At 39.8% G+C, this 26,843-nt stretch overlaps 4 protein-coding genes across 4 annotated transcripts; 2 read left to right on the top strand and 2 right to left on the bottom strand.

Moving 5' to 3' along the window:
- The first annotated feature begins 848 nt into the window (after positions 1-848).
- Positions 849-17,810, top strand: rassf4a (Ras association domain family member 4a). The gene is made up of 11 exons (XM_084020780.1): positions 849-980; positions 6,682-6,750; positions 6,888-6,963; positions 13,003-13,109; positions 13,998-14,077; positions 14,643-14,815; positions 15,190-15,291; positions 15,364-15,415; positions 15,496-15,617; positions 16,907-17,004; positions 17,390-17,810. The coding sequence occupies exons 2-11, from the start codon at positions 6,698-6,700 to the stop codon at positions 17,457-17,459; spliced, it is 933 nt and encodes a 310-aa protein (XP_083876906.1). The 5' UTR covers positions 849-980; positions 6,682-6,697; the 3' UTR covers positions 17,460-17,810.
- Positions 3,761-5,978, bottom strand: LOC311021302 (uncharacterized protein). Its single transcript, XM_084021762.1, has 4 exons — positions 5,777-5,978; positions 5,467-5,596; positions 5,286-5,369; positions 3,761-4,354 (listed from the first exon to the last, which is right to left on the bottom strand). Exons 1-4 carry the CDS (start codon positions 5,961-5,963, stop codon positions 4,219-4,221), a joined length of 537 nt encoding a protein of 178 aa, XP_083877888.1. The 5' UTR covers positions 5,964-5,978; the 3' UTR covers positions 3,761-4,218.
- LOC311020632 (uncharacterized protein) lies at positions 10,075-11,255 on the bottom strand. The gene is made up of 2 exons (XM_084020785.1): positions 11,165-11,255; positions 10,075-10,748 (listed from the first exon to the last, which is right to left on the bottom strand). Exons 1-2 carry the CDS (start codon positions 11,191-11,193, stop codon positions 10,352-10,354), a joined length of 426 nt encoding a protein of 141 aa, XP_083876911.1. The 5' UTR covers positions 11,194-11,255; the 3' UTR covers positions 10,075-10,351.
- A 1,282-nt stretch (positions 17,811-19,092) lies between the features above and the next one.
- LOC311021262 (peroxisomal N(1)-acetyl-spermine/spermidine oxidase-like) lies at positions 19,093-25,494 on the top strand. Its single transcript, XM_084021719.1, has 10 exons — positions 19,093-19,311; positions 20,767-20,943; positions 21,099-21,229; positions 21,333-21,520; positions 21,629-21,810; positions 22,846-23,015; positions 23,234-23,313; positions 23,417-23,529; positions 23,710-23,864; positions 24,383-25,494. The coding sequence occupies exons 1-10, from the start codon at positions 19,158-19,160 to the stop codon at positions 24,515-24,517; spliced, it is 1,485 nt and encodes a 494-aa protein (XP_083877845.1). The 5' UTR covers positions 19,093-19,157; the 3' UTR covers positions 24,518-25,494.
- The last annotated feature ends 1,349 nt before the right edge of the window (positions 25,495-26,843 follow it).

Genomic DNA, 26,843 nt, shown 5'->3' with positions numbered 1-26,843 from the left:
GAGAACTGAGTGACCCAATAATGGAGAGGAAAAGGACGTCAGTATTTCCATTCTGCTTCCATCAAATGTGTCATATCCTTTAGAACGGGAAGTTATTCAGCTGCTGGAACAACTTACTTCCTCTGTGGATGTTAAATCATAAATCCTATTCAGACAGAGAGAGAGAGAGAGAGAGAGAGAGAGAGAGAGAGAGAGAGAGAGAGAGAGAGAGAGAGAGAGACATCCTATAGGTTTGTGTTTCCACCCTACAATAGTTTCCTAGATAGCACTGCCAGGCGCAAAAACAGGATGGGGAAATAAATCCTAACAGGTCGCAGGAACTTCTTCCTTTACTGCTGAGCTGGAAAAAACAGGATAAGAGCTTTTGGGATGGCTGAGCTAAAGGAATGATATTTTCTTATCATATGTAAAGGCAGGTAAAAAGGCAGAGAGTTGGAGATTGATTGATTTTGATTTGATTCTGTAACTTAAAACCACGCTTAAACAGCAGGGAAGGGTTAATCCAATCCGTCACCTGCACGCCATACTGGGAAAGGGTTTATTATATTTAACTATTGGCTAATAACTAAAATTATGTTGACATCCAAAATGTTTTTTTTTACTCCAGGAAGTGTCCTTCCATGATGCAAAATATACAAAATAACATATTTTTGCATGAACACATCAATGAACACATTTCAGTGTAACCTGCAGCAGATTATGGGTCAAACTAACAACAGTTAAAACATTGTTTTTTAAGTTTAAGTGGCGAGCAAGAGAAGAGAAGTAAATCCTGACTGTGTTAGCTCCGCCCACGCTCAACGCTGATTGGCTGAGGCGTATGCGCGCGGCCTTCTATTGGATCGTCCTGTTGTCCGTTTCGTCGTCCAGCTCTGAACGCTTCACGACCAGGCAGGCATGAAGCCTGATAACAAACGATAGGACGCGGGATACATCGCTGGTGGATATACGGAAGACGACGGAGGACGCAGTCTGCTATGGTAAAAAAATAAAAATAATTAAAAAAAATCTGATTTACTGCAGGATATTTTTACATAAAATAATCAACTTTACCGATGCGATGATGCGGTTTAAACAACAAAATGCGCTGATGACCAGAGGTGTTGTGAAGTTGGATGCAGCTCATTGACGGTGTAAATTCCACGTTGTTGGGTTTTTTTTTGTCCGAACGTGACGTGGTATGAACAACTTCACTACCAAACCACGTTCCTCACAGTGATAGGCGAATATAAATCTGTTAAATGTCCACCTCCATTTAAGTGTTTGCCTTTTAAATAGACGTGTGGAAAGGTTTTGTACGAGCGTTATTTGGACATTATTTTACGCGTGGGAATGGGATCTTGTCCTGGCGCAGCTGCCAGACTAGGTGCGATAATTGGATCCGAATCTCGCGATGATCAAACCAATTAGGAGACCTGCAATGAAGGTTCTTTGTCCCTCGACACAGGTTATGCGTAATTTAGTCAGAGACTGGGTAGAAGACAGAGAGACTGTAAAAACACTCCAATCTGAGCATGACCTGATAGTGTGACCCTTCGGTCCATCTCCTGTGCAGTGGTTGAATAATTCATAATAATGGTGACAGAGTGGAATCTTTTAAGTAATGGAATATTTATACGGCCATTATTATGTATAAATATGTATAAGAGATAGACTAGCCATCCCATTATGCACCTACTTTGTCAGCAGCTTCCTTGGACCAAAAGTGCAGATGGGGTGAGGTCACTCAAAGGAGGTGCTGCTATTGCCTCAGTGATTATGTTTTTAGGGCATTTTCATGTAGATTATGATAAAGTCCATTGCTGGAGTTTGGATTTGAATCTTAGGCTGTATGAAGGGAATAAGAGGAGCAGGATTGTCACAGAAATGTAAAATCCTTTCATGCTCGTTGGCTGAATCTCACCTCCCAGAGATCACTTCCCAGTCAGACAGTGGCCAGTTCTGGTCTGTCTGCTTCCTTGTTTTTGTGGTGACTATCTGCATGCAAGCAGTTTTCTTCTTCTATTTTTTTTCCCCTCCTGTTTCAGCTACAGGAAATCCCAAATAATCACATGTTTACCAGAACTCATTATTTGGAAAGATCTACTTTTTAAGAATAACCACCACGTTTAATGCATTATGAATGGATCAGTAATATATCACCTCTGTCAAATTAAGTGGAAAAAATTAAGTCGAACCGCGTTTACGTGCGAAATAAGTCACACATCAGCACTTTAAACTGATTAACCTCAACCCCCATCATGTGATCAAATTGCGCTCTGCTGGATAATCTCAGCATCTCAACCAATATCTCAGCCAGCAGTACTTTAAATAATTCATAAAAAGCTCTATGGTAGATCTATCCACTCATGCGGCGTCCCTGCAGGTGGTGTTAGAGATCATAATTCAAGTAAGACTGAACAGTATCATCACTGTGGAGCAACACTGCTGCACTTTCATACAGTGAAGTTCAGTGTGCATACTTAAGACACTAGATGGCACCAGTGGCACAGTAATAGAAGTATTTATACTGCATTAGAATCCTGTTTCCAAACGTAAACTGTCGGTGCTGGTTCGTAGCAAACAGCAATCTGTAAAAGAGAGAAGATAAGATGTTATAAAAATATAAAGATCTTAGATGTATTGTTCATAAAAACCAAAGTGTGTCATAAAAGAAATTGAAATGTTAATCGTGAATGGCGTTTTAACAGAGGTGGAAGAAGTATTCAGGTCCAGAAGTATCAGTGAAATATACTTAAAAGTATCAGAAGTGAATATCAGTGTTTCAGTCTTTAGTGTATTGTACTTGTGTAATTGTGTGTTATTACTACTGATGCATTTAGCGGCATTTTAACGTGTTTGGTTGAGATGATTTTTAATTATTGATATGCTGAGTTGTTTCTATAGAACTATGCAGCATGCAGGTATAATAAGCTGATTTTGTGACAGCTGTCACATAAACAGAGTGGTGTAAAAGGTACATTATAAAGTACTTTTATATTAAGGGGACTTCTGTTCTTCTCCTGACACCAGTTAATCAGTACCGTGTGACTCTGTCAACGATGACTCATATTTGACTTGAAAAGCATCCAAGTGATTGCATTGTATCCATCGATAACATCGCGGAATCATTCCCTCGGGGACAAAGACCACCTTGTTGAGCAGACTACTTTCACTTTCCTTTTTCCAGCTCGTGCTGTCAAGCGTTAAGATATAACGGCATCACATACCAGTCATGCAAGATCCCATATCAATGCCAGTAGGTGTCTAAGGTGGAAAGTAAAACCGGTTAGCACACGCCTGATAAACTTTCCATTTCACCAGATTGATGTGGGCACATAGCAGCAGTTGGTGAAGGTATGTTGTGTGTCTCGTCATTGAGGTGTATCTTGATAACTTTACAAAAACACAGAGCTGGTGTAAACCATGTTTACTAGCCATCATAAAGCACTTTTCCACGCCCCCGGATGTCTCAGTTGTAGTCCACTATAACCTGTAATGTTTTCCAACAAATGCTCTTCTTCACACTAACATGCCTTGAAAACATTCTTACAATGCACAGTGAGCGCCTGTTATAGCTTTGAGATGTTTGTGCAGATGTTTTTAAGTGAGACATGTTTGCTTTGTGACTGCCGCTGAGTCACATCCTGTAGTTTATTAACCCAAAGCTGAGGCTGTCGGTCGAGTGACCTCTCATATCCTGCCAAGGAAGTAATCGTCTTCCCGTCAGCTAGCTCTTAAGATAATCAGAGGTTTCAACAAGGAATAGCACACAAGGTCACACTGTTGTCGTGATATATTTATTTTTAAAAAACAATGTCTGAACAATACTCATATTAATATAAAAATAAATGACCAGCTAAGTCTCTTTAGTTAGCTTTTGCAGCCGCATAGACTACACATAAACAATACATTGACCATTTAACAGTGTGTTAAAGCTGAAACTGTTAACTTTTATGATAAGCCTCCAGGGCTCAGTTTTCAACATGACATCGGCCATTTGCACAGAATTACGTAAGACCCCCTGCAGTCGGCCTTCGGAGAGAGTTTGATTTGCAACTCAGGCAACAATTGAGGGGAACTTGAGGTCTGAGCTGCACGACGTTTATAGAAAGAAAAGTGGTAGCATGCTGTTTTTTTAAAGGCCTTTGGTGGCCTGGAGCCCTCCGTGTGCCAAAAGTCAGCAAGTACATTCTTCTCTCCATGCAGTTGGTTTGTGTCTTTCGACAGGCCGGTCGACTATTGGGAGTTGGATGAGTCTTTCCTGTTGAGGCCCCGGCTCCTCTGTCGAGAGCGCTGGCGCTGGCGCTGGCGACCTCTCCCCTTCCTCCTCCTCTTCAGGCACAGCGTTACATCACGGCCCAATTTATGAGCTCTAAAACACAAACACAGAAGTACAAACTTTAATCTGGAGGATTAATACTCTAGTTCAGATTAAAAGATCACATATTTGTTGTGGCATTTATGGAAGTCTCGTTCATGCACCGAGAAAGGAAAGCATTAACATTTGGGGCTCTAATACAAATTTATTAGATTGCCGTTTTGTTAGAGGCACTGACTGTCAATATGTGGAGTAAGTTACTGCAAGAACTGGCTTGGCAACAAATGAGATACTGTTGGTGATATATGATGATGGGTGGAACCCCTCTATAACCAGTTAGGACGTATAGCTTAAATATTATGCAATCTGCCATATAGTAAAATGATTGCATATTGTTGAAGGATATTCTGAAGTAAGCATGGGATGATATGAAAATTTCATGTCACAATTACGCCGGCCAAAATAACTGCAATTCACCCAGCAATCATGGACACGCTTTAAACTCTTAAAATACACAAACACTTTGTGAAGAAAAAATATGTGTCAAAGATAAGACAGCTTTTTTGGTTTGTGAAAAATAATTAAATCAAACATAAGATGAGATAAGTTCTCCCTGCATAAATAAAGGATAAATACAATTTTAAAATATCTTTTTGTATCCTGTATTTATAAAATCAGGCTGTATTTTTCAGTTGTGTACCATGATGGCAAGCTTTTTCAGGTCACTTGTGATGATATTTCCGATTATCTTTATAATTAAAATGCACCACGATCAACTTATTGTGTGTGTTATTTAAATCTGCGATAATATCTTACATTCCTGTATGTCCGATCCCGACTCTGAGGGTTGACACAGCTGTAGTATCCCTTATAAAACCCTTACAGAGGTACATTTCAGTTTCTTCCACACAGTTGCTGTGCATGCCCTCAGTGACTGCGTCTATTAGTTTGCTCAAAGTTAAGTTTGACCAATCAAGACTCTCACCTATTCCAGCAGCGAATCAGCTGTTTGCCCATCTGCAACTCTGGATTCAGACACACTGGATCGTTGGTGCTCTTCAGTGTCACTCTGAAAAAACACATGTAAAGCCACATAATTACTTATCTGGACGTGTGCTTGCATGCATGTGTGTGTGTGTGTCTGCTGCATGGTTTCTGGTACTCACATGACGGTGACTTTGTCACAGCTGGCGCTTTTTGGGTAGACTGTGAGCTCTTTCAGTTGCCCTCTGACGCCTGGTTGCGTCTGCGGACACAAACATCTTCCCGGGACGAAGGTGCCGTCTGACCCTGTCACTGCACAGACACAGTAAGAGGATTACAGGTGAGTTCAATACAGGGCGGCATGCGCAGAGATTAGGTTACTGCTCAGTTCACACGCTCAGACAGCTTTGCCCCCATAAAAACAGCAATCTCCACTTTTACCGTATCCAAATTTTATGAAAATACACAGATATAAGCATTGAAGATTCTTACCTGCGGTGAGTACCAAGCAGAGGCTCAGGAAGTTGAGCTCATACACTGACTGCGGATAAAGCTTCATACTGGAGACACAAGCTGAGTGTTGACACTGAGCCCCCTGAGCCACATGTTGCTGTTTTATACTCTCGCTCCTCCCCCCCACATACTCACAGTTGGGCTTTCCAACCAGGAAATTCCCCATGGCACTTTCCCTTTGTAATATAAGGACACAGGAATCAGGATGCAGGGATCAGGGACGCCATTCCTCTGTCTTGTCAGAAAAGCCTTGACACTGCGAAAGGAAACAGAGATTAATAGGTGGCCTTTTTGTTTTTACTGTGCATTACATTTATGGGACAGAAATGACAGTGGTGTTGCGGACTAGTTTTTCAGAAAATGTGCCAAAGAGACAAACTGGGTTGTGTTTCTTAACATTATTCTGATGCTAACTGTTTATAAAAGGCAGCAGCAGCAGGAGTTCTACTTGAATGAGGCAGAAGACACAGTGTTTTCCGGGCTTTGTTGATCTTTGTCATGACATGTTAGTTGGCATTGTGTCAACAGCACCATGTGATTTCTCCTAATCCCCTGAACCTGCTTTTACCACGGGGCCATTTGTTCAGAAGTGTTTGATCTAAAACATTTTTTATAACCCTAAAATTGTATTGTAAAATTGTAAAATTAAACACATTAAACTTTGTGCATATTTTATATTCATTCTTTGTGTTCCATGTGGTTGTTCATCATCTTTTTTTAAAAGCACATGGTCAAAGGAATTTTCTCTCTGGGAATATTTAAGGTTATCTGTAAATGCACATCATCATTTATGTAGACTCCGTTATTAGTTATGATCATACACGGTGTTATAGACACAATAGAATCTTTCTGTCATTATTAATGTTTGTCTGCTGTTTTTCTAGCTGGCCTCGCGACAGAATGGGTGAGCATCAGATCTACGTGAAGCTCAGTGAAGAGAAACTTATATCAAAGTAAGTCCTTTTAGCTTCACTCGCTGCACTGGTTACACACAATCAAGTAAAATCTGTTACATGTATTCAGTGTTATCCTTGCTTGCATTGTGTGAGAGCGATTGCTCAAACCCTTGTGGTCTTGTGTTTATATTCAGGTCTGACGTCTTGTCACTGCTTAGGACGTACAACTGTTACCACGTCGGGAAAAACTTCCAGCTGAAGACTCACGAGGTGAGGAAAACTCAGACAGATCACATGGAAGGGAACCGTTTTGGCAGAATAAACAGGGAGTGTTATAGACGATTGCTTTGTGATACATGTGGGCGTGATGGATTGCAGGGCATTATTGTAAGATGGGTCACACACACACTAACTGGAACCAGTTAAACCAGCACTTGAGATTTCAGGCAGATAATGTGGACCAAAAAAACAAATCGGAACCAAATAAGCTCCCAAAAAATCCCCTTTCCCTCATAATGAAAATGGAAGCAGGGAAGAAGTCTCCAATTTCACTCATGTACAGTAAGTGCTTAGCAAAGTATTTCCATAGTAAACGGTTTGCTGTTGTGGTGTGTTTGGTTATTTGTTTCATAATGATTCTATGGGTTTTATGGTCAGGAGTTCCCCTTTGTGTGCACCAGAAGGTTTTTGGGGGGAGAGCGTGGTCATGTTCTGTCCTTCTTTTCGACCCACAAGCCCCACTCACTATAGTCTCCTTCTGGGAAAATCCCCCCACTGTCACATGCATGACATGCGTACATGCAACATATAGGCTGAACTTACCCAAAAGTACATATACGCTCGCTTTAACCCCTTAAATCGTAAATATTTATATCTGAAAAGAAGAGTTTTAACAGCCCTCATTAAAGAGAACGACACCACTGTAACTTGTAATGAGTCATTTGACGTTTTAAAGTGGGATTTTAAGAGTACGTCATCTTTTATCTTGCAAGTTAGTAATTCAATCAAAACACGTTGCTTCACTTATAGCCAAATAGGTTCAAAACAGAATAACAAAATATATATTTCACAATTGTGGTAGCTGTAAAAAGAGGCTATGTTTTAGGTTTGGTGAGAAACAGTGAAAACATGAGTTATATCAGTAAATATATGATCCATCATTTTTTTTTAATATTTGTTAATTGGTGATTGGATATTAGCTGTATAATAGGAGCCTTTTAGGATAATCTTGCCTGAATTGAAAGCAGTAGATGGATTTATTGGCAGAAATGGAATATACATTTTATGTTTTCTTTACTTTATTATTATTTTTTATATCTAGCCTACATATTACAGTAGCCTAGAACCAAACCAAACTAAACACTGGCTCTTGATGAGGACCAGTTCCCTTCTCACCTAGTTCCCTATACACTCTTGACACAAGGGAGAAGTTTCAGTTTGTTGGAATCTGCGATCAGATTTTTTTTATTGAGTTAGATCATGTGATACAATCGGAAGCTTCAACAGCCACCAAATTCTTGTTAATGTTTTGTTAGAGTACAAAGTACACTGTGATTGCATGGTGACAGCTGTAATGGTGGAATAACTGCACGTTACATATGACATAAAATTGTCTGTTGTCTTGCTGTAATGATTTATGCTTTATAGGATTTAGTGAGATTGTTAGAGGTGATGGAGTGAGGCTAAGGTTTCTCATGACTAACTCAGTAGATATTTTGTGGTAATGAAGGACAAAACATTACTCAGCAGTTACACAGTGACTTTTTTGGGGTTGGAAGCAGGCCGAACGACATTCGGAAACCCCAAACGTACATTTCTACAAAATACAGTGATTTGTGAATAAGTTAAGCAGAAAACCAGCTGTAGATTTGCACCATCGTTCCCAGATGGACTTTTACTGTGATTATGTAAACCTGACATGTCTTGAGTGTTTGTGTCTGTGTTTCTATCGATTATGCAGACAGATGTGAATACGTGCATTAGTATGTGTTGTTTTAAGATGAGATCATAGTCACGTTCTGCAGGTGTGGTCAGGTGATGCTTGTTGGGAGTTAAACCAGAATGTTCAAGGAGAAAACAAGCTCTAACATGAATGACAAGATGATTGCTGGAGATATGTTCTGATTTGTGCTGAAAAGGCATAAACTATTGTGTTCCGAGTAAGGGAATGGCATTAAACAATTTGTTATGATGTGGTATTGTCTGCTGTGGGAACAAAACTATGTGCATTCAGCTTACTCTTGTGGCTGTGTTAGGTATTGCAATGCAACCTCTGTAGCACCATTTATTACCACTAGATGGCAGTGTTGGATATGGTTAAAATGCGAGGCTTACTGTAGAACGGTTTGGTATGGTTGGTAGTCAATTCACATGTCTAATCTAGTGGAGTATGTAGGAGTAAGTATGGAAGTGGATGAGCAGGTTATGAACAAGTAAGTTAATTAGCAAGGGTGCTTTAATCCCTCGATAGCAAGCTTTATACACTGTTGGAGGGCTGATGATCTGTGAGCAGTAATAACAGTGGTAAAAAAATAATAATAATAATAATAATAATAATAAAACACAGTAAACATGAAAAATACTCTTAAAGTGAAAATTCTGCTTTCAAAATTATAATTTACATGTACTTAAAGTAAAGGTAAGTAGTAGTATCAAAATATACTCATTTATAGAATAATTTCAGAATAATGTATATAATATTGTTGTATTATTTTTGGGGGTTGGGGGGGGGGGGGGGGGGGTAATTATAGAGGTAGTTTGTTTTGTGATTGTCCCCCTGGGAGATTAATTCAGTTTTAGTTTATAATATGATAAAATGGCATTATTTATTTGGTGATATATAATGTATTATTATTATGAATCTGAAAACATAACAAACTAAAGTTATTAAATAAATGTAGCGGAGTAAAAAAAATCCTCGGAAATGTAAGGGAAGTAGAAGTAGAAAGTAGCAGAAAATGGAAATACTCAAGTAAAGTACAAGCACCTCAAATACAGTGTTTGAGGATACATTCTATACTGGCTATGATATGATATGATTTGTAAACTATAGCCTGGAATTAGTGATTTAAAAAGTCAAGGAGTAAAATGTGTCCCTGTGAAATGTAAGTTGAAGTACTGTACTAAAATGGAAGTACTCAAGCCTGAAATTGTACAGAGTACAGTATTTGCTTTTCAGGTACATCAGTTGGTTCTGTTCAGTTCAGTTTATGGCAGAAAACCCCAAAACATTAAATTACTACATTATCAAAGCCCAAACCAGACAATATTTAGAGTTTTTGCTTTGCTAGTCTTAATAAAAATTAATCACTAATATATATTTAATATTTGAGATCGTTGAGCTCTTTTGTTCAAGAACAACTTCAGAAACAGCAGAAAATGAATATTGTCATGATTGTTTTATTATTTTATTAGAAACTATATCATTTAAAACTTTACAAAATATTCAACGTAAACATGTTGAGTCCTCAGTGCATAAAAATAAATAGATCTTCTCTTTCCTCTCCAGGCATATGGTGATAGTCTTTGTTCAGCCGTCATAATAAGTCCCGTCATACATTGCTTTGTTTTAATCTTCATAAACAGAGCAGGTTGTTGCAACCTCATGGATATTCCACCAAAGTGCCTTCAGGACGTCCCACAACAACAGCGTCTCTCTTTAAGACCGTATCTGTCCGAACAGCCAGTCTACGGGGTCTTTGACCCTGCAGTCTTTTTCTCTGCCCATCTTGAGGGGAAAATCCTCTGCGCTGCTTAGACTCAGACTGTAATGTCTGGAAGTCCTTAGTGTGCGGGGAGAGCTGCGAGGAAGTGCGGCCGAGAGCTTCATCTGAGCCTTTGAGAAGTGCCGCAGCTTGGGGGACCTCTGGAGTCTGACGAGGCCGCAGGTCGGGGCCTCGACGGGGCCGAGGGCCTGAATACTAGACATGTAGTCCTCTAGAGACTGGGAGCTCTGGGTAGGCTGAGAGGATGCAGGGTGGACAGGCAAGTCCTCGATCGTCTCAGTGATGGTGGGTAAGAGCGGCATGGAATGCAACAACCGCCTGCGTTTCATGCTGTAGATGGAGAGGAAAAATTAAATAGTTAGACTTTGATCAAATAACTTAATCTATTTATCAAAAAAACAAATCTAGATAGTGATTTAAATGCTCTATTTTTAATTAGGTTCTGCCACTGTGCTGCTAAAACTCTTCAAATTGGCCTTGTTGTGTTTGCTGTTTGGCCTGCTGTCTTTAAGCATTGTTTAATACTTTTAATATGACAGATAAACTAATAACTGTCCTTGTTTGATATGAATAACAATTTAAGTTGCTGTCAAAACATTAAACTCTATTTGTAAATGTTTCTTATCTCCTTTCTGAGTTGTTACAAGTAAAATAAGTAATCTAAAATGCAATTCCTTTAAAAATAAACTTATAAATAATAAATGGTTAAATTGTAAGCCATCTATAATAAAGAAGAGCACTCTCACCTTTGATGCTTGAGTTCTAGTGTTGACATGCAGAGTGAAACAGAGTGACGTCTAGTCCGTTCAGTTGAGTATGACTGCAGCGGAGTTTGTATCCAGGCTTTATAGCGCAGCGATTAACCACTCCTTCCAAAAATAGCTCTGCTGACCTTCCCCGTGGATTTCTGGTTGTGTGTGTGAGAGAGAGGGAGAGAGACGGAGGGTGTGTCCATGCCTGATCAGGAAGCTCAGGAGTGGTGGGTCAGCGAGGTCCAGTGGTGCAGCTGCTCTGAATGTTTATATTTCTGAAACAATGAAGCCCTGGGAGCATTCTGCCTCGCCTCTGAAAAAAACACTTTCTTGTTATTATTATTATCTTTTCTCTGACATTTAAGTATTAAATAATTATCCATCTAAAGCTGGCTGTCATAATCTCCAGTATTCTCCCAGCAGTCATTTCTCACAGACGGGCCTCCTTTAGATCCCACGACCATACATCTGTGACGTAAAGATGAGACGTAACTTTACCGACCACAAGTTATTCATCGAAAGGAAACCAACAACAGTCAACAAACAAGGAGGACATTCATTTAGAGGCCCAGCATGAAGATTTACTTCAGCCACATGAGTTGTTTGTGTAATAAACAGTTCCTCATATCAACTTCTTTTGTGCTTTCATGGATGTGTCAGTGGTCACATGATCCTAGACGACAGAAACACTTCGTTTCAGCCTGATTGGCAGTTTGTACAATTTTAAACTAAAACCGACATGCTTGATCAAATGTCTTTTGATATTCTTCAAGTCAAATTTGTTTTGACAGCTTATACCTTTAGGAAAATTACACACATGATCAGTGGTTGAAGAAGTATTCAGGCGTATTACTTGAGTAAAAGTAGCAATATTACAAGTAAAGGTCCTATATTTTGAAAAGTATAAAAGTGTTCCGAGAGTGCCAAAAGTAAAAGAACCCATTCTACAAAATGGCCCATTTAATGTATTTGATAATACTGGATCGTAATAAGTTACACATATGCAGCTGGTATACTATATACTCCTGCATCTTAACATTTGATAATATATCATATTGTAGTGATTGATTTACATTTTGTAATTGTCAGAAAAAATAACTGCATCTCACTATAATATTGGCTTCCAAAATGTAGTGAAGTACAGGTATAAGGAGCATAAAATGGAAATACAAATTCCAATTAGCTTAGTGGAAATGTTCCATGGTAACCACTTTAACAGGTAGTTAATGTATTTCGCTGATGAGACTGAGAATTGGAATTCGTTTAACTTAGAAACTTAGGAAATAGCGTTAAAAATCTCAGTGACAAATAGATTTTACAGACTTTTCCATCACCAGAGTCTGGGTTACAATATCTGCATTGTATTCTGGACTATCAAAGTAGATAAAAAACAGTCACAGTTTTGTAATATGTTTATAATCCTTGCACATAAAAAAGTTGAATTCAGGCTTCACTATTGACTCCAACATGATACATTTAAACTGAAAAAACAGGGTGACACCGTTTCATCTCCACACACAGAATCCAGTGTTCTTCTGGATTTAGAGTTTAATTTCAGGTACGTGACCCAAAGCAGTCCCGTCTCTGTTCTCATTATTTCTGCCTTCTCGGACGTGACTTCATTCATGTACTGTCTGTGTAAAAAAAAAAGGGTGGGTCAAAAACCCAACAAGATGAGAGGGTTCACCCTGTAGCTGAGCGACTGGTCCCGCACGTACGCTTGATATTCAGCCGTGATGGCGAGCGGCCAGCAGGATATCCCCTCTGACCATGACTGCTGATGATTATTGTTTTGTGTGTGTGTGTCTGTGTGTGTGTCTGTGTGTGTGTAGGAGGATGGAGAGCTCATCCTTGAGGGCCTGCTAAACATCTACTGGGGCCTGCGTCGACCAATCAGACTTCAGATGTACGACGACAATGAAAGATTTCATCTCAACCGGTATGACCGCTACTCAAATGTGTGCCATACATGATAAAACAGACTCTCTGAGGTAATAGAGTGAATATATTTTTGGTTTCTGGACTGCAAAACAATTAAAAAATTGAGGAAGAAAATTATTTTTAGGTTGCAGATTAATCTATAATGAAAGTAATCTTGACTGTTTTGGAGAAGTTTTAATTTATAGACAGTAACCAACCAGCAATAAACATGACATAACAGAGTTAGTGAGCCGGACTTCAGATGTTTGACGACAATGAAAGATTCCATCTAAACCGGTATGATCACCCACCGCCTCAGAAGCCTTTATCTGTTGAACAAACAGATGTTAGCCGTGCGATTACAACACTGTCTCACACGATGGCTGAGAAAGTCAAACTTTTTGTTCGCCAGCATTAAGGCACGTAAGGAACCGAGGAAAAGTCATTTTACCTGTGTAGTAAGATGCATAACGTTGCTGTCTTAAAGATGTGGCAAAACTTTGGAATTAAGAAAATATAGGAGGATAAAAAGTTGGAAATATAAATAACCGTGAATAATATTAAGGAACAAAATGCAAAATCTTTTTGCATTTTAAATGTCCAAATACTCAAATGTGTGCCATGATAAACTGAGGTAATACAGTGAATACATTTTGGTTTTTGGGCTGAAAAACAATTAAAAAATGGATCAATACAATTATTTTAGGTTGCAGATCAATCTATAATGAAAATGATCTTGACCGTTTTGGAGAAGTTAGTTTTCATTTATAGACAGTTAGTGAGCTAGTTGTTCCCCTGCTTCCAGTCTTTCAGCTAAACTGACACAAAACACCATTTGAAGTATTGTATACGATGTAAAAGTTTGATATGTTAGCATAATATTAAACATTGTTTCCTTGTCTTTCAGAAACGATAGATCGGCTTTGGCAAAGCAAGTCTCGGTGGAGTCTAACAATAACTCACTGGACACAGAAAGTGAGCCGACAAGTGAGTTTCACGTGTGCAGTCTTTCTCACGCTTGCACACACCTGATGGATTAGTGTAGATTACAAACACATGCTGAAACAGATTACAGCTCTACACGTGCTTAGTGAGCACAGATTACCACGAGACGCCACCTAGATTAGTTCATCAACTATAAATAAGAAGGATGGTCATGGGTCTGACTTCGGTATTTTAAGAAGTTTCCTTCTTGGCCACATGTAAACAAATGAAGACATTTGTATTTTATACAGATATTATGCTAAACCAGATTATTTGTCTGCGTTTCACTATAAAGGAAGGTAAGAAGAGAACTTAGAATAAAACCAATTATTTGTTCTTTAAATTAGTCTGAATATATTAAATAATAGTATATCACATGTGACATATTGTCCTCCAGTGATTATCAGTATTACTGACATCAAATCAGGTCAGGAGGAACAATGAAAGCTAAAAGAAAATGAGAAACACACCATAAGTTGATCCGCCGGTATGAAAAACAGTTTTGCAAGTTGTTTTCAGTGAAACTGCAATGCATTGAGAGAGGTGTGTCCCTCTTGTCTCCCCTGAGGTGGTGACATGTGTGTTCAGGAGGAGGAGGAAGATTCTCCTCAGCTGCTCAGGACCAGGAGTGACGCCTCCTTCATGCAGGTTCAGAGGAGGGCAAAGACACACACTGCCAGAGACCTGCAGCGCTTGCGCACACACAGGTTCTCCATCAACGGACACTTCTACAACCACAAGGTACAAATACACAGCGCGCACATACAAGCACATTATGTATCCCGTTGTTGACACACTCCCAGCTGCAGAAGGGCAGAAGCTTCCTGTGTGGGTGTGCCTGTACTTGAGTTTTACAATAGCCTGATGTTGGCTGATTTCATTAATCCCCCACATAATACAAGCTTACACTGCATTTATTCATCAGTTTCTCCTGAACAAAGCACCTGTGTGTTTTGTACAGATTGTACTGATTCCAGGTTTAGACTTAGGGATTTCCTTCCTGTTCAAAAAGTCCAAGGTGTTCAAGTCCAGGAATCGCTGTTCAAGTGTTGATGGAGCTAAGTTCCTAATAATCTCCTCACGTATTTCTGCACGTTTGTTACTCCTGCTCCCAGACATCTGTATTTACCCCAGCCTACGGTTCGGTCACTAATGTACGAGTGAACAGCTCCATGACGACAGGACAGGTCCTCAACCTGCTGCTACACAAGTTTAGGGTAAGCAGTGAGACACTGGTAACATCACAAGTGGTGTTTGATTCAAACTACAAATCTGCGTTTGTGTTTAAGGTGGAGAATAAAACGGAGGAGTTTGTTCTTTATATGGTGCACGAGTCTGGCGGTGAGTCGTCACTTTCATTGTGGTTTTGTCAGTGCGAGTGTGTTTGTGGTCACTTCTTTCATGTGTCTATGTCCTTGTAGAAAGGGCCCGACTGAGGGATGGTGAATACCCGCTGGTGGCCCGTGTGCTTTACGGACCCTGTGAGAAAATCTCTAAGATCTTTATCACGGAGGCCGACCTGGGAGAGGAAGTCACATATGATGTGAGTCTTGGCCTCCTGCCACCTCTCTCTCTATGTTCTCTCATCTTGGCCTCAATGAGTGACCCTGTTTTTATATTTTGTGCAGTCTTCAACATAGACACACAATGGACAGTTAAATTTAGCAAGCTGAAAAAAGATATCCTGTTTTGGGACTGATATAAAAATAGGCTCAGGTGGCCGACAGCATCTTGTTGTGACTGAGTAATAAATAAACCTTTTGCTGGAGATCTTTTCTGGGTCATATATGATTGGAATTACTCATATTTATCAACTCAGTAACACAAATTAATGTCTTCATCCAAATCATGTCCCTCTATTTCTAGCCATACTTTTGTTTTTATTCGTCCAGGTTGGAAAATATTCACTTTCATTTCTGCCTCGACCCCCAACTCAGTGGAGGTGAACAGAAATGTGTTTCTCCAAACAGTAAACGAATGAAAAATATGAAAATTATTAAACAGTAATGTTTTGTTTCAGAAATAAACTCCGTGTTGCTCTGGATGAATCACTCTTTACGCAGAAATTATTTTTCCCCGAAAATATAGACTTTATTAATAGTGTTCAAAGTGTGTTCTGTTGATTATCTTTGGTTGGTCCACAAACGTCCACCTGGACTCGATGACTAACTGGTTTGTTTTTTCGTGGTAAAAGGTTTTCACACAAAACTCAGTAGATTTACCAGCAAATAAAATAAATATAAAAACCTAATTCAAAGTGGTAAGGATGTACGCTGTCATTCCCTCTGATGACAATCTGTATCTCTCATAAAAACACTAAAATAATACACTAGCTCTCCTAAGAGCTCACGATCCGCACACCAAGCTTTTTTCTTATTTTATTTATGTTTTATCCAGCAAATGGGATATTTTACAAATGCTGATGCCATCTTCCAAAAGAGCTGATCGGTCAGTTTGAGGTGCTTTTCTCCACGTTGAACTCTAATCAGGAACATAACCTCCGGAGCAGGTTAAAGCACTTTGAAATGTTGCTGTTTTCATGACACAAGCTGAGGAACCTCTTATAACAAAAAAGTTTTGGACAGACAAAACAGAACAGACAGAAAACAGAAGGCATGCGCGAGCCACAAATTCTAGATGTCCTTGTTTAGATTTTTATCTTGGCAAAGAAAAACGGCATGAAAGCTATTTTGATGCCTGTGTACTTACAACATGGGTGGCAAGTCATATATATATATATATATATATATATATATATATATATATATGAAGAATATGTATAACTTGTTGTGCTGACATGTGTGCTGAATGTTTGAATCTTTTTCTCCTCAGGTTGCGCAATACATAAAGTTTGAGATCCCTGTTTTAGACAGCTTTGTAGAGAAACTTAAAGAGGAAGAGGAACGCGAAATAAACAAGCTGACCAAAAAGTAAGTCAAGAGTCTCTCTGACCAGGAAACGGTTACGAAACTAGTTCAAGCCAAGACAAAGACTTCTTCAATGACTCGTCTATTTCATTATGTGAAGCCAATGTCTGTGACTGAGGCCGGAAGCAGAGAATCAAAACAAGACCTTCAGTGAGGACACTGTTTGCGTGTTATTTTCAAGTTTTACAACTTAAATTCCTAATTAAAACCTTCAAAAGGCGGCTTCTTGGGGCTGAGAGTCAAGAAGGAGACCAACACATTGTGGGTTTTTGTTCTTTCAAAGGGATTTTAAGTGATAAAATTGTGGTTCTGGACAGTTTACATTACATTATTTTATATATATAATCAGAGAGCGTCTACAATCATGTGTTTGTCTTCTCCTCTGCAGGTACAGCGCTCTGAAGTCTATGATCCAACATCAGCTTGAAGGCAGAGCTCACACCAGTGAAAGGATATAGGGGGGGTTGTTGGTTATATGGGAACGTTTGCCAAAACTGTAGTGAATGTAGAGGTAGAAGAGTAAAAGTAAAGGCTGCAATAGAACCGTATCATACACCAATGTGCTACTACTTTTAATATGACATATCTCAACGGTTTTTATGATCTGTTAATGTTACTGTATTACTGTGAATTGTATCTACTATTTTGATATCTCTGCTATTGATATATTTTCATTTTGTATGACAATTCTTACTGCAACTTTAGATATTTATACAATCGTTTTTTGGTAATGTTTTCTCTGACTTTGACCTTATTATGTAATAAATCCTTTTTGGTGTGGCCTTTCCAAATGTTGTTCGGTCTCTGCTGACACCATAATAATACCCAGCTCAGACTTTCCACAAAGAAAACAGCTTTCTTTATTATTTCCTGTACTTCCACGGTGACTGGAGCACAGATTAGCATTGTTCTTCTGAGTGACCCTCTTTGCCAGCGAGTTCCCATGAGGTGTGTGTGTGTGTGTGTCTGTGTGTGTGTGTCTGTGAGTGTGTGTGTGTGTATCCTGAGAAAGTAGGGCTGTTCCGTTTTCCCACAGTTTCACAAATAGCAGAACTGTTGTGATATTTTGTGGACCAACCTTGACCATTAATGCTACAGTATTTGATGTATCAAATAACTATTTGATTAATTGTTGACACACTCACACACGGCTTGTGCTGCAGGCTCATGCAACACCAATGAAGTAAATGCCAAATATAGAAAATAACATTACTTTTTGTGAAGTGTGTTAGAAGAATGCTTTCAAATCGTAGTCTGTGGCGGTGTTGGATGTACCGATATAACCTTCTGTCCATCCTGCAGGAGCTGGACTGTGAACCTGATTGGGCCACAGGTACCGCCTCATGCTACAAGTAGTGACCAGGACACAAAACTAGAGTAGAATCAGTCAGTCTGAGGCCACCACATCAAAACCTTTCCCTTCAGTTGTCTTGCTTTTCCCTCTCCATTGCATCTGTTGTCACTTTAATTTGCACCAAAGCAGCTGAGATAGTTTCACAAGAACATGTGCTTCCTAAATAGATGATCTCCCTGGAGTGTGATGATTAAGTGTTCCCTTAATGAAATGAGGTGTGGAAAGTTTGTTCAGACAGGCGGATAATGCCGTGTGACAACTTTGTTTCATCCGAAGTGACTGAACTGGATAAGCAGGTAAACAAAATTAGGCAATGCAAAATCAACATTGCAGTCACGTAGACATTGCCTGGTTATCTCAAATAGTGATGCAACGCCTCAGTCAAATCCACACCTGTGATAGGCTAAAAACTGTATGTGCTTTTCCAAACTGAGAGTGACTTTTTCAGTAACTTTGTTAAGAAGTGGTTTCCAAAAAATGTAATTTTTTTGAAATTAATCAAGCGTATAAATGAGAAACGATAATTGATCTAAACAGGTATATTTCATGGTGTAGAATTGACATAGGGCTAATGATTGTGGGTGAGAAGGAGATCCCAGCAGTTGAGAACATTGTTCTTTTCTTGTATATGAATGTGATAATTCCCTGATAAGGCGCCAACAAGACAAGCGAGAATGCAGCAGCACGGTTCCACCTCCTCCTACCTCGGCAACATACGCAAACTCCGTTGGCACAGGGAAGAAATTCACGCCCTATCAATCATACTGAGACAGGGACAGTATCTGTACGGTGCGACGCGAGTATGGCTGTGAACGCGGATCCAAACGTCGTCGTTATAGGATGTGGGATTTCAGGTTTGTCGGCGGCACAGCGGCTCGTTGAGGCTGGATTCCACTACGTGCGAATAATTGAAGCATCTGCAAGATGCGGAGGAAGAATTAAAACCGACAGACTTGGTGAGAAACTTTTTTATTATTTGTAATTTTCATAATGTCTTTATTTCTTTAACTGTTTTAAATTGCACGTCACTGATGCTGTTTCCAGCTTTAAAACAAATCTCTCGAACACATCTTAAAAGCCCAAAAACAAAACAAACAAAAAGTGTTTGTATTAAATACACTTGTGGGACGATGAATGTCCTCTTCCTGAAAAGACTGTCAGGCCAGCCTCCAGTCGGAAAAACACAGTGAGTCAGTCCAGTGGCGCCGCCAGCCGGAATCCTGTACGCACTGTGCGTACTTTTTTTGAAGGTGAAAAAAAAAATTGATGGTGCTGAACCGGGGCCGGATTGGAAGATTCAGCGGGCTAGATATTTAAATTATGCAAATCAGCGGGTGACACCAAACAACGTCTGCCCAAGCAAGTCAGAGCTTTTCTTTCGCTCACACAGTGACCTGGAGAAACGCAGCCGCATTTGAGAGGACGATGGCGCGTGTGTGCGCAATTGCGCATATAGCGTGTGATTGGCCCCTCTCCACTACACAATACAGCTCGGCTCTGATCACTGTGGGCCGAGCCGATGCATGTCTCTCTCCCCGGGCCGGGAGAGTTATCAGACCGTACTGTGCGTGTGTGTCCAAGCGTGTGTGTGCGTGCGTGGAGTGCTCACAAGCGTGCGCTTGTGTTTAGGGCGGGGATGGAGGGCACAAAAAAAAAAAAAAGGACCGGGGCCTATCACCATGATATACACTACTGATTTCACTGATACTGAAAACATTAGATTTTGTCTTAAAAAAGTATTTTTCCATTTGTTGTTGTATTTGCCGTTTCTGTGCGTACATTGAAATTGAATCCTGGCGGCGCCGCTGAGTCAGTCAAACCAGCCCACATGATGTTTTGCAGTACGTGTAATACTAAGTATTACGGAAAGAGCGTGTAAAACTTCAAAATAATAGCAACGTTCACGAGGGCTTTTATTTTGAAATCATATATATCAGAATGTCATGATATTCATTGAGTGAGACCATGAGGTGGTCTGCTATCATTCTGAAGTGATATTAGTTTACATTTAATCTGTTTTGGTGGGTTGAGTTTAATTCTTCACTTTGGACCAGTTTTCTATTCCAGTGATGCACATTTGGAGTTTGTGGTCTTGAACCAATCATCTTCTCGTTTTGTGTACTTCCTCTACCTGCTTTCAAGATGTGTCATATCGCTGTTATGTCAGTGATGCACGGATCTATTTCTCTGCTAAAGCATTGAACCTGAATTAAATATCCTCACTCCGTGGTCGTTGAACCACCACAAAGATCTCTTAATTTCCACCATTTTTGGACCCAATAACTTGCTGCTGCAGTTGATCAGTCTATTGGTCCATTTCACTCAAATATCAATTCAACCCATGCAGTCTATTTTTACCTAATTATTTTCCATGTGAAGCACTGACTTACAACCCTGTCTTTTCTCTACAGGTAATAACGTCACAGAAATAGGTGCAAGTTATATCCACGGTCCATCCAAGGAGAACCCGTTGTTTTGTCTGGCTCGTGACTACGGCCTCCTGGATCCAGAAGTCCTCAAGCCAGAGAACCAGGCCGTGGACATCGATGAACGTCTTCCCTGGGTTCCCAACTGGTTCAGCAGTTCAGGTCAGATGTGAGATTTGTGTGCGTTTCCAAATTCAAGTTATCTATGTTTGCGTTAGCGTGATCCTATATAACAACATAATACGTCCATCAGTTATTGTGCAAAAAAACAGATTGTTATTGTTATTCATATTTTACATTCTGTGGTTGATATGTAGGTCAGAAGCTCAGTGCTGAATACATGAAACCTGCTCTGACGCTGTTTGAAGAGCTATTGGATGATACTTTTCTATATGAGCATGAAAAACAAACACCCTGGCCCAGCGTTGGCCATTTCATTCGATCTGAGGTACGTTGTCTGTCAGCGACCAAAATGATTTCACTGTTGCTGAGATCTGAGGAGTTCTTGATGATAAACTGAAGCATGGTTGGGTGTTTGATACTGTGTGCAGGCACAAAAGCGAGCAGCTGAGAGGTGGGCAGATAAGGACAAAAGCACCAGGGAGCAGCTACTGTGTGCGATCAGTTGCATGCTGAAGGAGGAGTGCTGTGCCAGTGCGACTCCCACCATGGATGAGATAGACCTGGCGGGATATAATATCTACAAGAGTATACCTGGAGTGGACTGCACATTGCCAGGGTTTCTATTGAACTTTCTCTTAAGAATATTCATACACAGCAAGACTGAGCCTTACTGAGATCAACCAATATCATTAGAGTCACTTTATTTACGCCTTTTTTGTTGCAGTGGCTTTGAAGGCCTATTCAAGAAGTTGATGTCGGAGATCCCCGCTGACTTAGTGACCTACAATCAACCTGTTCGCTGTGTCCAGTGGAACAACACAGCGAGCGGAGTAAACACTGTCACAGTTGAGTGTGAAGACGGGGAGAGGATCGCTGCCGACCATGTTATTGTCACAGTGCCTCTAGGTAAGCTTCTAGACAAATGCTGTTTTTCATTTACATTTACATTTACATTTAGGGCATTTAGCAGACACTTTTGTCCAAAGCGACTTACAATAGTTACATTTGTCAAAAGAAAGAAACCATAACATATCATTGCCGATAAAGTAAGAGCTAAAAATAGAAACAAGTGTTAGGTCCTCCTCTGAGTAAAGTGGTAGCTGTTCAGCAAGGATACCTTAAGAACATCAGTGCTATGATCAAAGTGCTATAGGTAAGAACATAAAAGTGCATTTTTTTTCATCTCAGTGCATGAAATATAATGATTGGCAACAGGACAGTAAACAGGAATTATTCTTGAAGTTGAGTTTATTAGTTGTGGGGTTTTATGATAAGCAACATTATTAAGGCTATTCAGCAGGAGTGCTCATAACGGATAAAATCCTCTATTACTGTATATGCATTTTTGTATTATAACATGTACATTGGATTTTTTTTTCTACTGGAAAACAGTAAAAATAGCAAATGGAAAAGGCCAGGCCAAAAATCATCCTGCTTGCTTAATTGCAAAATTGCCGATAACGTAAGAGCTAAAAATAGAAACAAGTGTTAGGTCCTCGTCTGAATAAAGTTGTAGCTGTTCAGCAAGGATACCTTAAGAACATCAGTGCTATGATCAAAGTGCTATAGGTAAGAACATAAAAGTGCATTTTTTTTCATCTCAGTGCATGAAATAAAATGATTGTCAACAGGACAGTAAACAGGAATTATTCTTGAAGTTGAGTTTATTAGTTGTGGGGTTTTATGATAAGCAACATTATTAAGGCTATTCAGCAGGAGTGCTCATAACGGATAAAATCCTCTATTACTGTATATGCATTTTTGTATTATAACATGTACATTTGGATTTCTTTTTCTACTGGAAAACAGTAAAAATAGCAAATGGAAAAGGCCAGGCCAAAAATCATCCTGCTTGCTAAATTGCAAAATTGCCCACAATGGTTGAATATAACCAGATATAAAGGAGTTACCTCAGTATGAATGTCTTTTTTTTCTTGCCAGGATACCTTAAAAAACACCATTCAACCTTCTTCTGTCCTCCTCTACCGGCACATAAAGTGAGCTCCATCCAGAGAATAGGATTTGGAACATGCAACAAGATATTTGTAGAGTTTGAATCACCGTGGTGGGATGATGACTGTGGGATCATCTACCTGGTGTGGAAAGATGAGGTATGTTACAGCATCACAGAATACATTTAAAAGCATGCAGAACCAGTGTCCAACTGGGATTTCATTCTTTTTAATAATAGCAGCAAATACATTATCTTGCCTATTTTCCATCTGTAAATAATCTAAAATGTGGTTTTATAAGTAGAATATAAGTTGTAAATAAACAAACGCACACATACCCTCATTGTTTGTCTGTTTTACGTCCTTTGTTTCTTCAGGAGGAACTTCTGGACCAGGTGTCAAGCAAGTCCTGGATCAGGAAGATGTCAGCATTGACTGTTGTCAAACCTTCTGAAAGGCTAGCAACATATTTAATTCTCATAATTCATGCCCATCCGTCCCTCTTTAAAGTTCCCAGGGTAATTCTTATCAGTGCCACGTGACTCCTCTTGACATTTTAGGAATAGCCATGTTCTCTGTGGCTGGATCGCTGGACACGAGTCAGAGTATATGGAGACACTTCCTGAGCAGGAGGTCAGACGTTCCGTCACAGAGCTCATCCGTACATTCACAGGTGAGTCTCCACCTGTAGCGACCTGCGCAAGTATGGATGAAAATGGATAGTAATAATTTCCTGTTCTACTGTGTGTGTGTGTGTGTGTGTGTGTGTGTGTGTGTGTGTGTGTGTGTGTGTGTGTGTGTGTGTGTGTGTGTGTGTGTGTGTGTGTGTGTGTGTGTGTGTGTGTGTGTTTAGGAAACCCTACCATCACCCCGAGGAGAATCGTGCGCTCCCAGTGGTTTCATGACCCCTGGACATGTGGATCTTACTGTTACCCGGCAGTTGGATGTTCAGTGCAGGACCTGGAGAACATGATGGATCCCCTGCCTACGAAGGGATCACAGTCACAGGTAGGCATGGGATATAATAAAACAATCAATTTAAAAAATCACTTTACATTTAGTTAAGAAACAAATATGTATTGCGTCACAGACAAGATGCATATCTTTTTTATTCATTTGAATGAAAAATAAGGCACTCAGAAATCACAAGCTCCCCTGCATAAATAAGGAAAATGACTAAATTAAAAATACATCTTTACACGTAAGTAGAAACATTGTGTGAGTCTGTGTTTCCTTACATGATAATTATTATTTTCACTTAAATGATAGCAAGCTAGACAGCTATTCATGACGAAATTCATGATTATCCTGATGATGGAAATTCCCCACAATCAACCTATTGTGAAGGTTTTTATCCTTTATTAAAATCATATATTACCATAGTCACATGTACATAGATATATATCTTTTATTGACTCTCTCACACTAACACAACTACACATGGTATACAGAGAACATACACTACATAAGAATACATGACCTTGAGCAACATGGCTTTCAATTCGGACTGCTTGGGTCTGTTTCAGCCCCTGCAGGTGTTGTTTGCTGGAGAGGCGACTCATCCCTTCTACTTCTCCACTGTCCACGGAGCTCTTCTCACTGGGAGGAGAGAAGCTGACCGACTCATCTCTCACTATGTTAAAATCTCCTCCGAATACTAAAGATTGGGGTGTTTGGTCAACCAATATTTAATGTATCAAAGAAATTGTTTATTTCGAAGAGTAATGATTCTAAGCTTATTTATGGCAATTATCGCAATTATCAAGATGAGCCTCCAGTCCAAACTTGGATAAAATAGCAAAAGAGAGGGTAGTCCACCACCTACTGGTGACCAACAGTTATGACCGTTATCTTACATTCAGAAACAAAGTAGATACCATGGCCCATAGGAAATGGGCAACCCAAATGACCCACAATGAATAAATCTGGTAAGAGTGTAAAAGTGTAAATGTTTGCTGATCATTAAATAAAATAATATAAATAATACTAATAACAAAAAACAAAACGAGATGGATTGTAATATTTGTAAAACAGTAATGCTGTCAATACCTGCTGCTCTTATAGTTCAAGGCAGTACTGTGTAAACAAATGACAGCCTAAAATATTTAAAACCTTCTCACTTACGGTCACTTTATTTCCACACTTTGCTAATTTACACAATGTAGATATTTCACACAGACTCTGTAACTGTCTGAGAGACTGTTTATATTTTATTAATGTTTTGTAAGTATGTAAAAGATAACTTTATTTTGAGTTTGAGGGGTCACATGACCAGTTTGGTTGGGTACATGGCATCTTGGGATGTAAGCTAGGTAGACCCATCATGGCGAAAGAGAAGAAACGCACAGTCACAACTTTAATTATTCTGCACGGTTCGAGAGGCGCACACGGTAATTTTATGTGCATTTTAATTTGATTCCATATTTGTGTGAGATATTTTTGTGCACTTTTACTGTATGTTTAAAAGATTTAAGATTGCCGTACGCACGTGTATAGGCCTGTCTGATAATTGACACCTTATTAAGAGATTTTGAAACGGCTGGACTTGTTTAAATGTTATTTGTGTGTCTTTGTTTTATTTGATAGTTTTCACGGTGTCTGCTAAGGAGCAGAGAGAAAAATAAACCTTAAAAAGACAGCTGTATGAATCGTGGCCTTTATTTCGTCGGACCGGCGGCTACAGACTCTATCCCCATCTTGGCCACCCCAGTTAAGATTTTCAGTATTTCGGCCATCTGTATTATTTCTTACTTTATCTCTCCTGAAAGTGATCCCATACAGCCAACTTTGACTTTGAAGGCGAGCTGTCTTCTGTGCTTCGTCACTTTTGCTAAATTGAAAAGACAGATACAGCCACCTCAGTAATACAAAAGGTAATGTGACAAACAAGAAAACAAGAAATTTACTTTTGGAACCAGTTGTAGAGCAGCTTGTGTCACCAATCAATCATTGAGACGTCTGAACATCCTTACTGTGCAAATATTTAAAGGCCTACCTGTGTTTGTCAGGAAAACAAGAAAACTATAACTGCGAGTTCTAACAAAAAAAATGAAATGAAGAATTCAGATGTATTATAATAGAATGGCCTGCAAGCCTTTTACTGTGATACTACTACAATTGTATCTGTGCAGATTAGTAAGAAGCAGATTAGTAAGAACAAGTAAGAGCTGAGCTGAGGAGACTCAATTCCAGGAAAGCTTCAGGCCCAGACGGGGTGTGTCCCAGACTGCTCAAAACCTGCGCGGCCGAACTGGGAGAAGTTTGAGTTACAACTCGATACATCTTTGACCTTAGTCTGCGCCTGGGAAGGGCCCCTACACTTTGGAAAACCTCATGCCTTGTCCCTGTCCCCAAGAAGCCTCACCCTAGTGACTGCTTCTGCACATACTCACCCACGCACTAGACCCACTACAGTTTGCATACCAGGAGAAGGTAGGAGTGGACGATGCAATCAATGCAATTGTTTGTATAGTGTTGGTAGACAAGTGCAAGTCATGCTCCGTGTACTGCCCAATGTTCAGTAAAGCCCACCTAAAGGTTACTCAGCTGTCCATCCATCCTTTCATAGAGGATATTACAGTGCTGAACTGGAGTGCATCACTATCCCATGACAAAAGGACCCTGGCCAAACCATCATGGACAAAGAGAGCCATCCACTCCACAGCACCATCACCCAACAGAAGAGCCTGATCCGCTCACTGCCATGCAGAACTGATAGACTCAGTAAATCATTCATCCTCAGGGCCATACAACTGTACAATCTGTCAATAAAAGGAACTGGAATAGACTTTTCTGCATAGTCTCCACACCCTGTCATACAATGTTCTTACCCACTGTTACTTACTAGACTTACTAGACTACAGTGTTTACTGGCTATGTGCACAGCCCCCCTCTACCTACCCCCAGTTAGTTTAACTTCAACTTTCGTCTGTTTATTTTTGTGCTCCTGCCAATGTTTACACTACTCATTATAAGGGGGTGCTGTCC

This window comes from Eutrigla gurnardus, assembly GCF_963514095.1.
Source record: "Eutrigla gurnardus genome assembly, chromosome: 11".
Classification (NCBI taxonomy): domain Eukaryota; kingdom Metazoa; phylum Chordata; class Actinopteri; order Perciformes; family Triglidae; genus Eutrigla; species Eutrigla gurnardus.
Note: the sequence above shows the minus strand (reverse complement) of the source record. Positions and strands in the feature narration are given on the sequence as shown.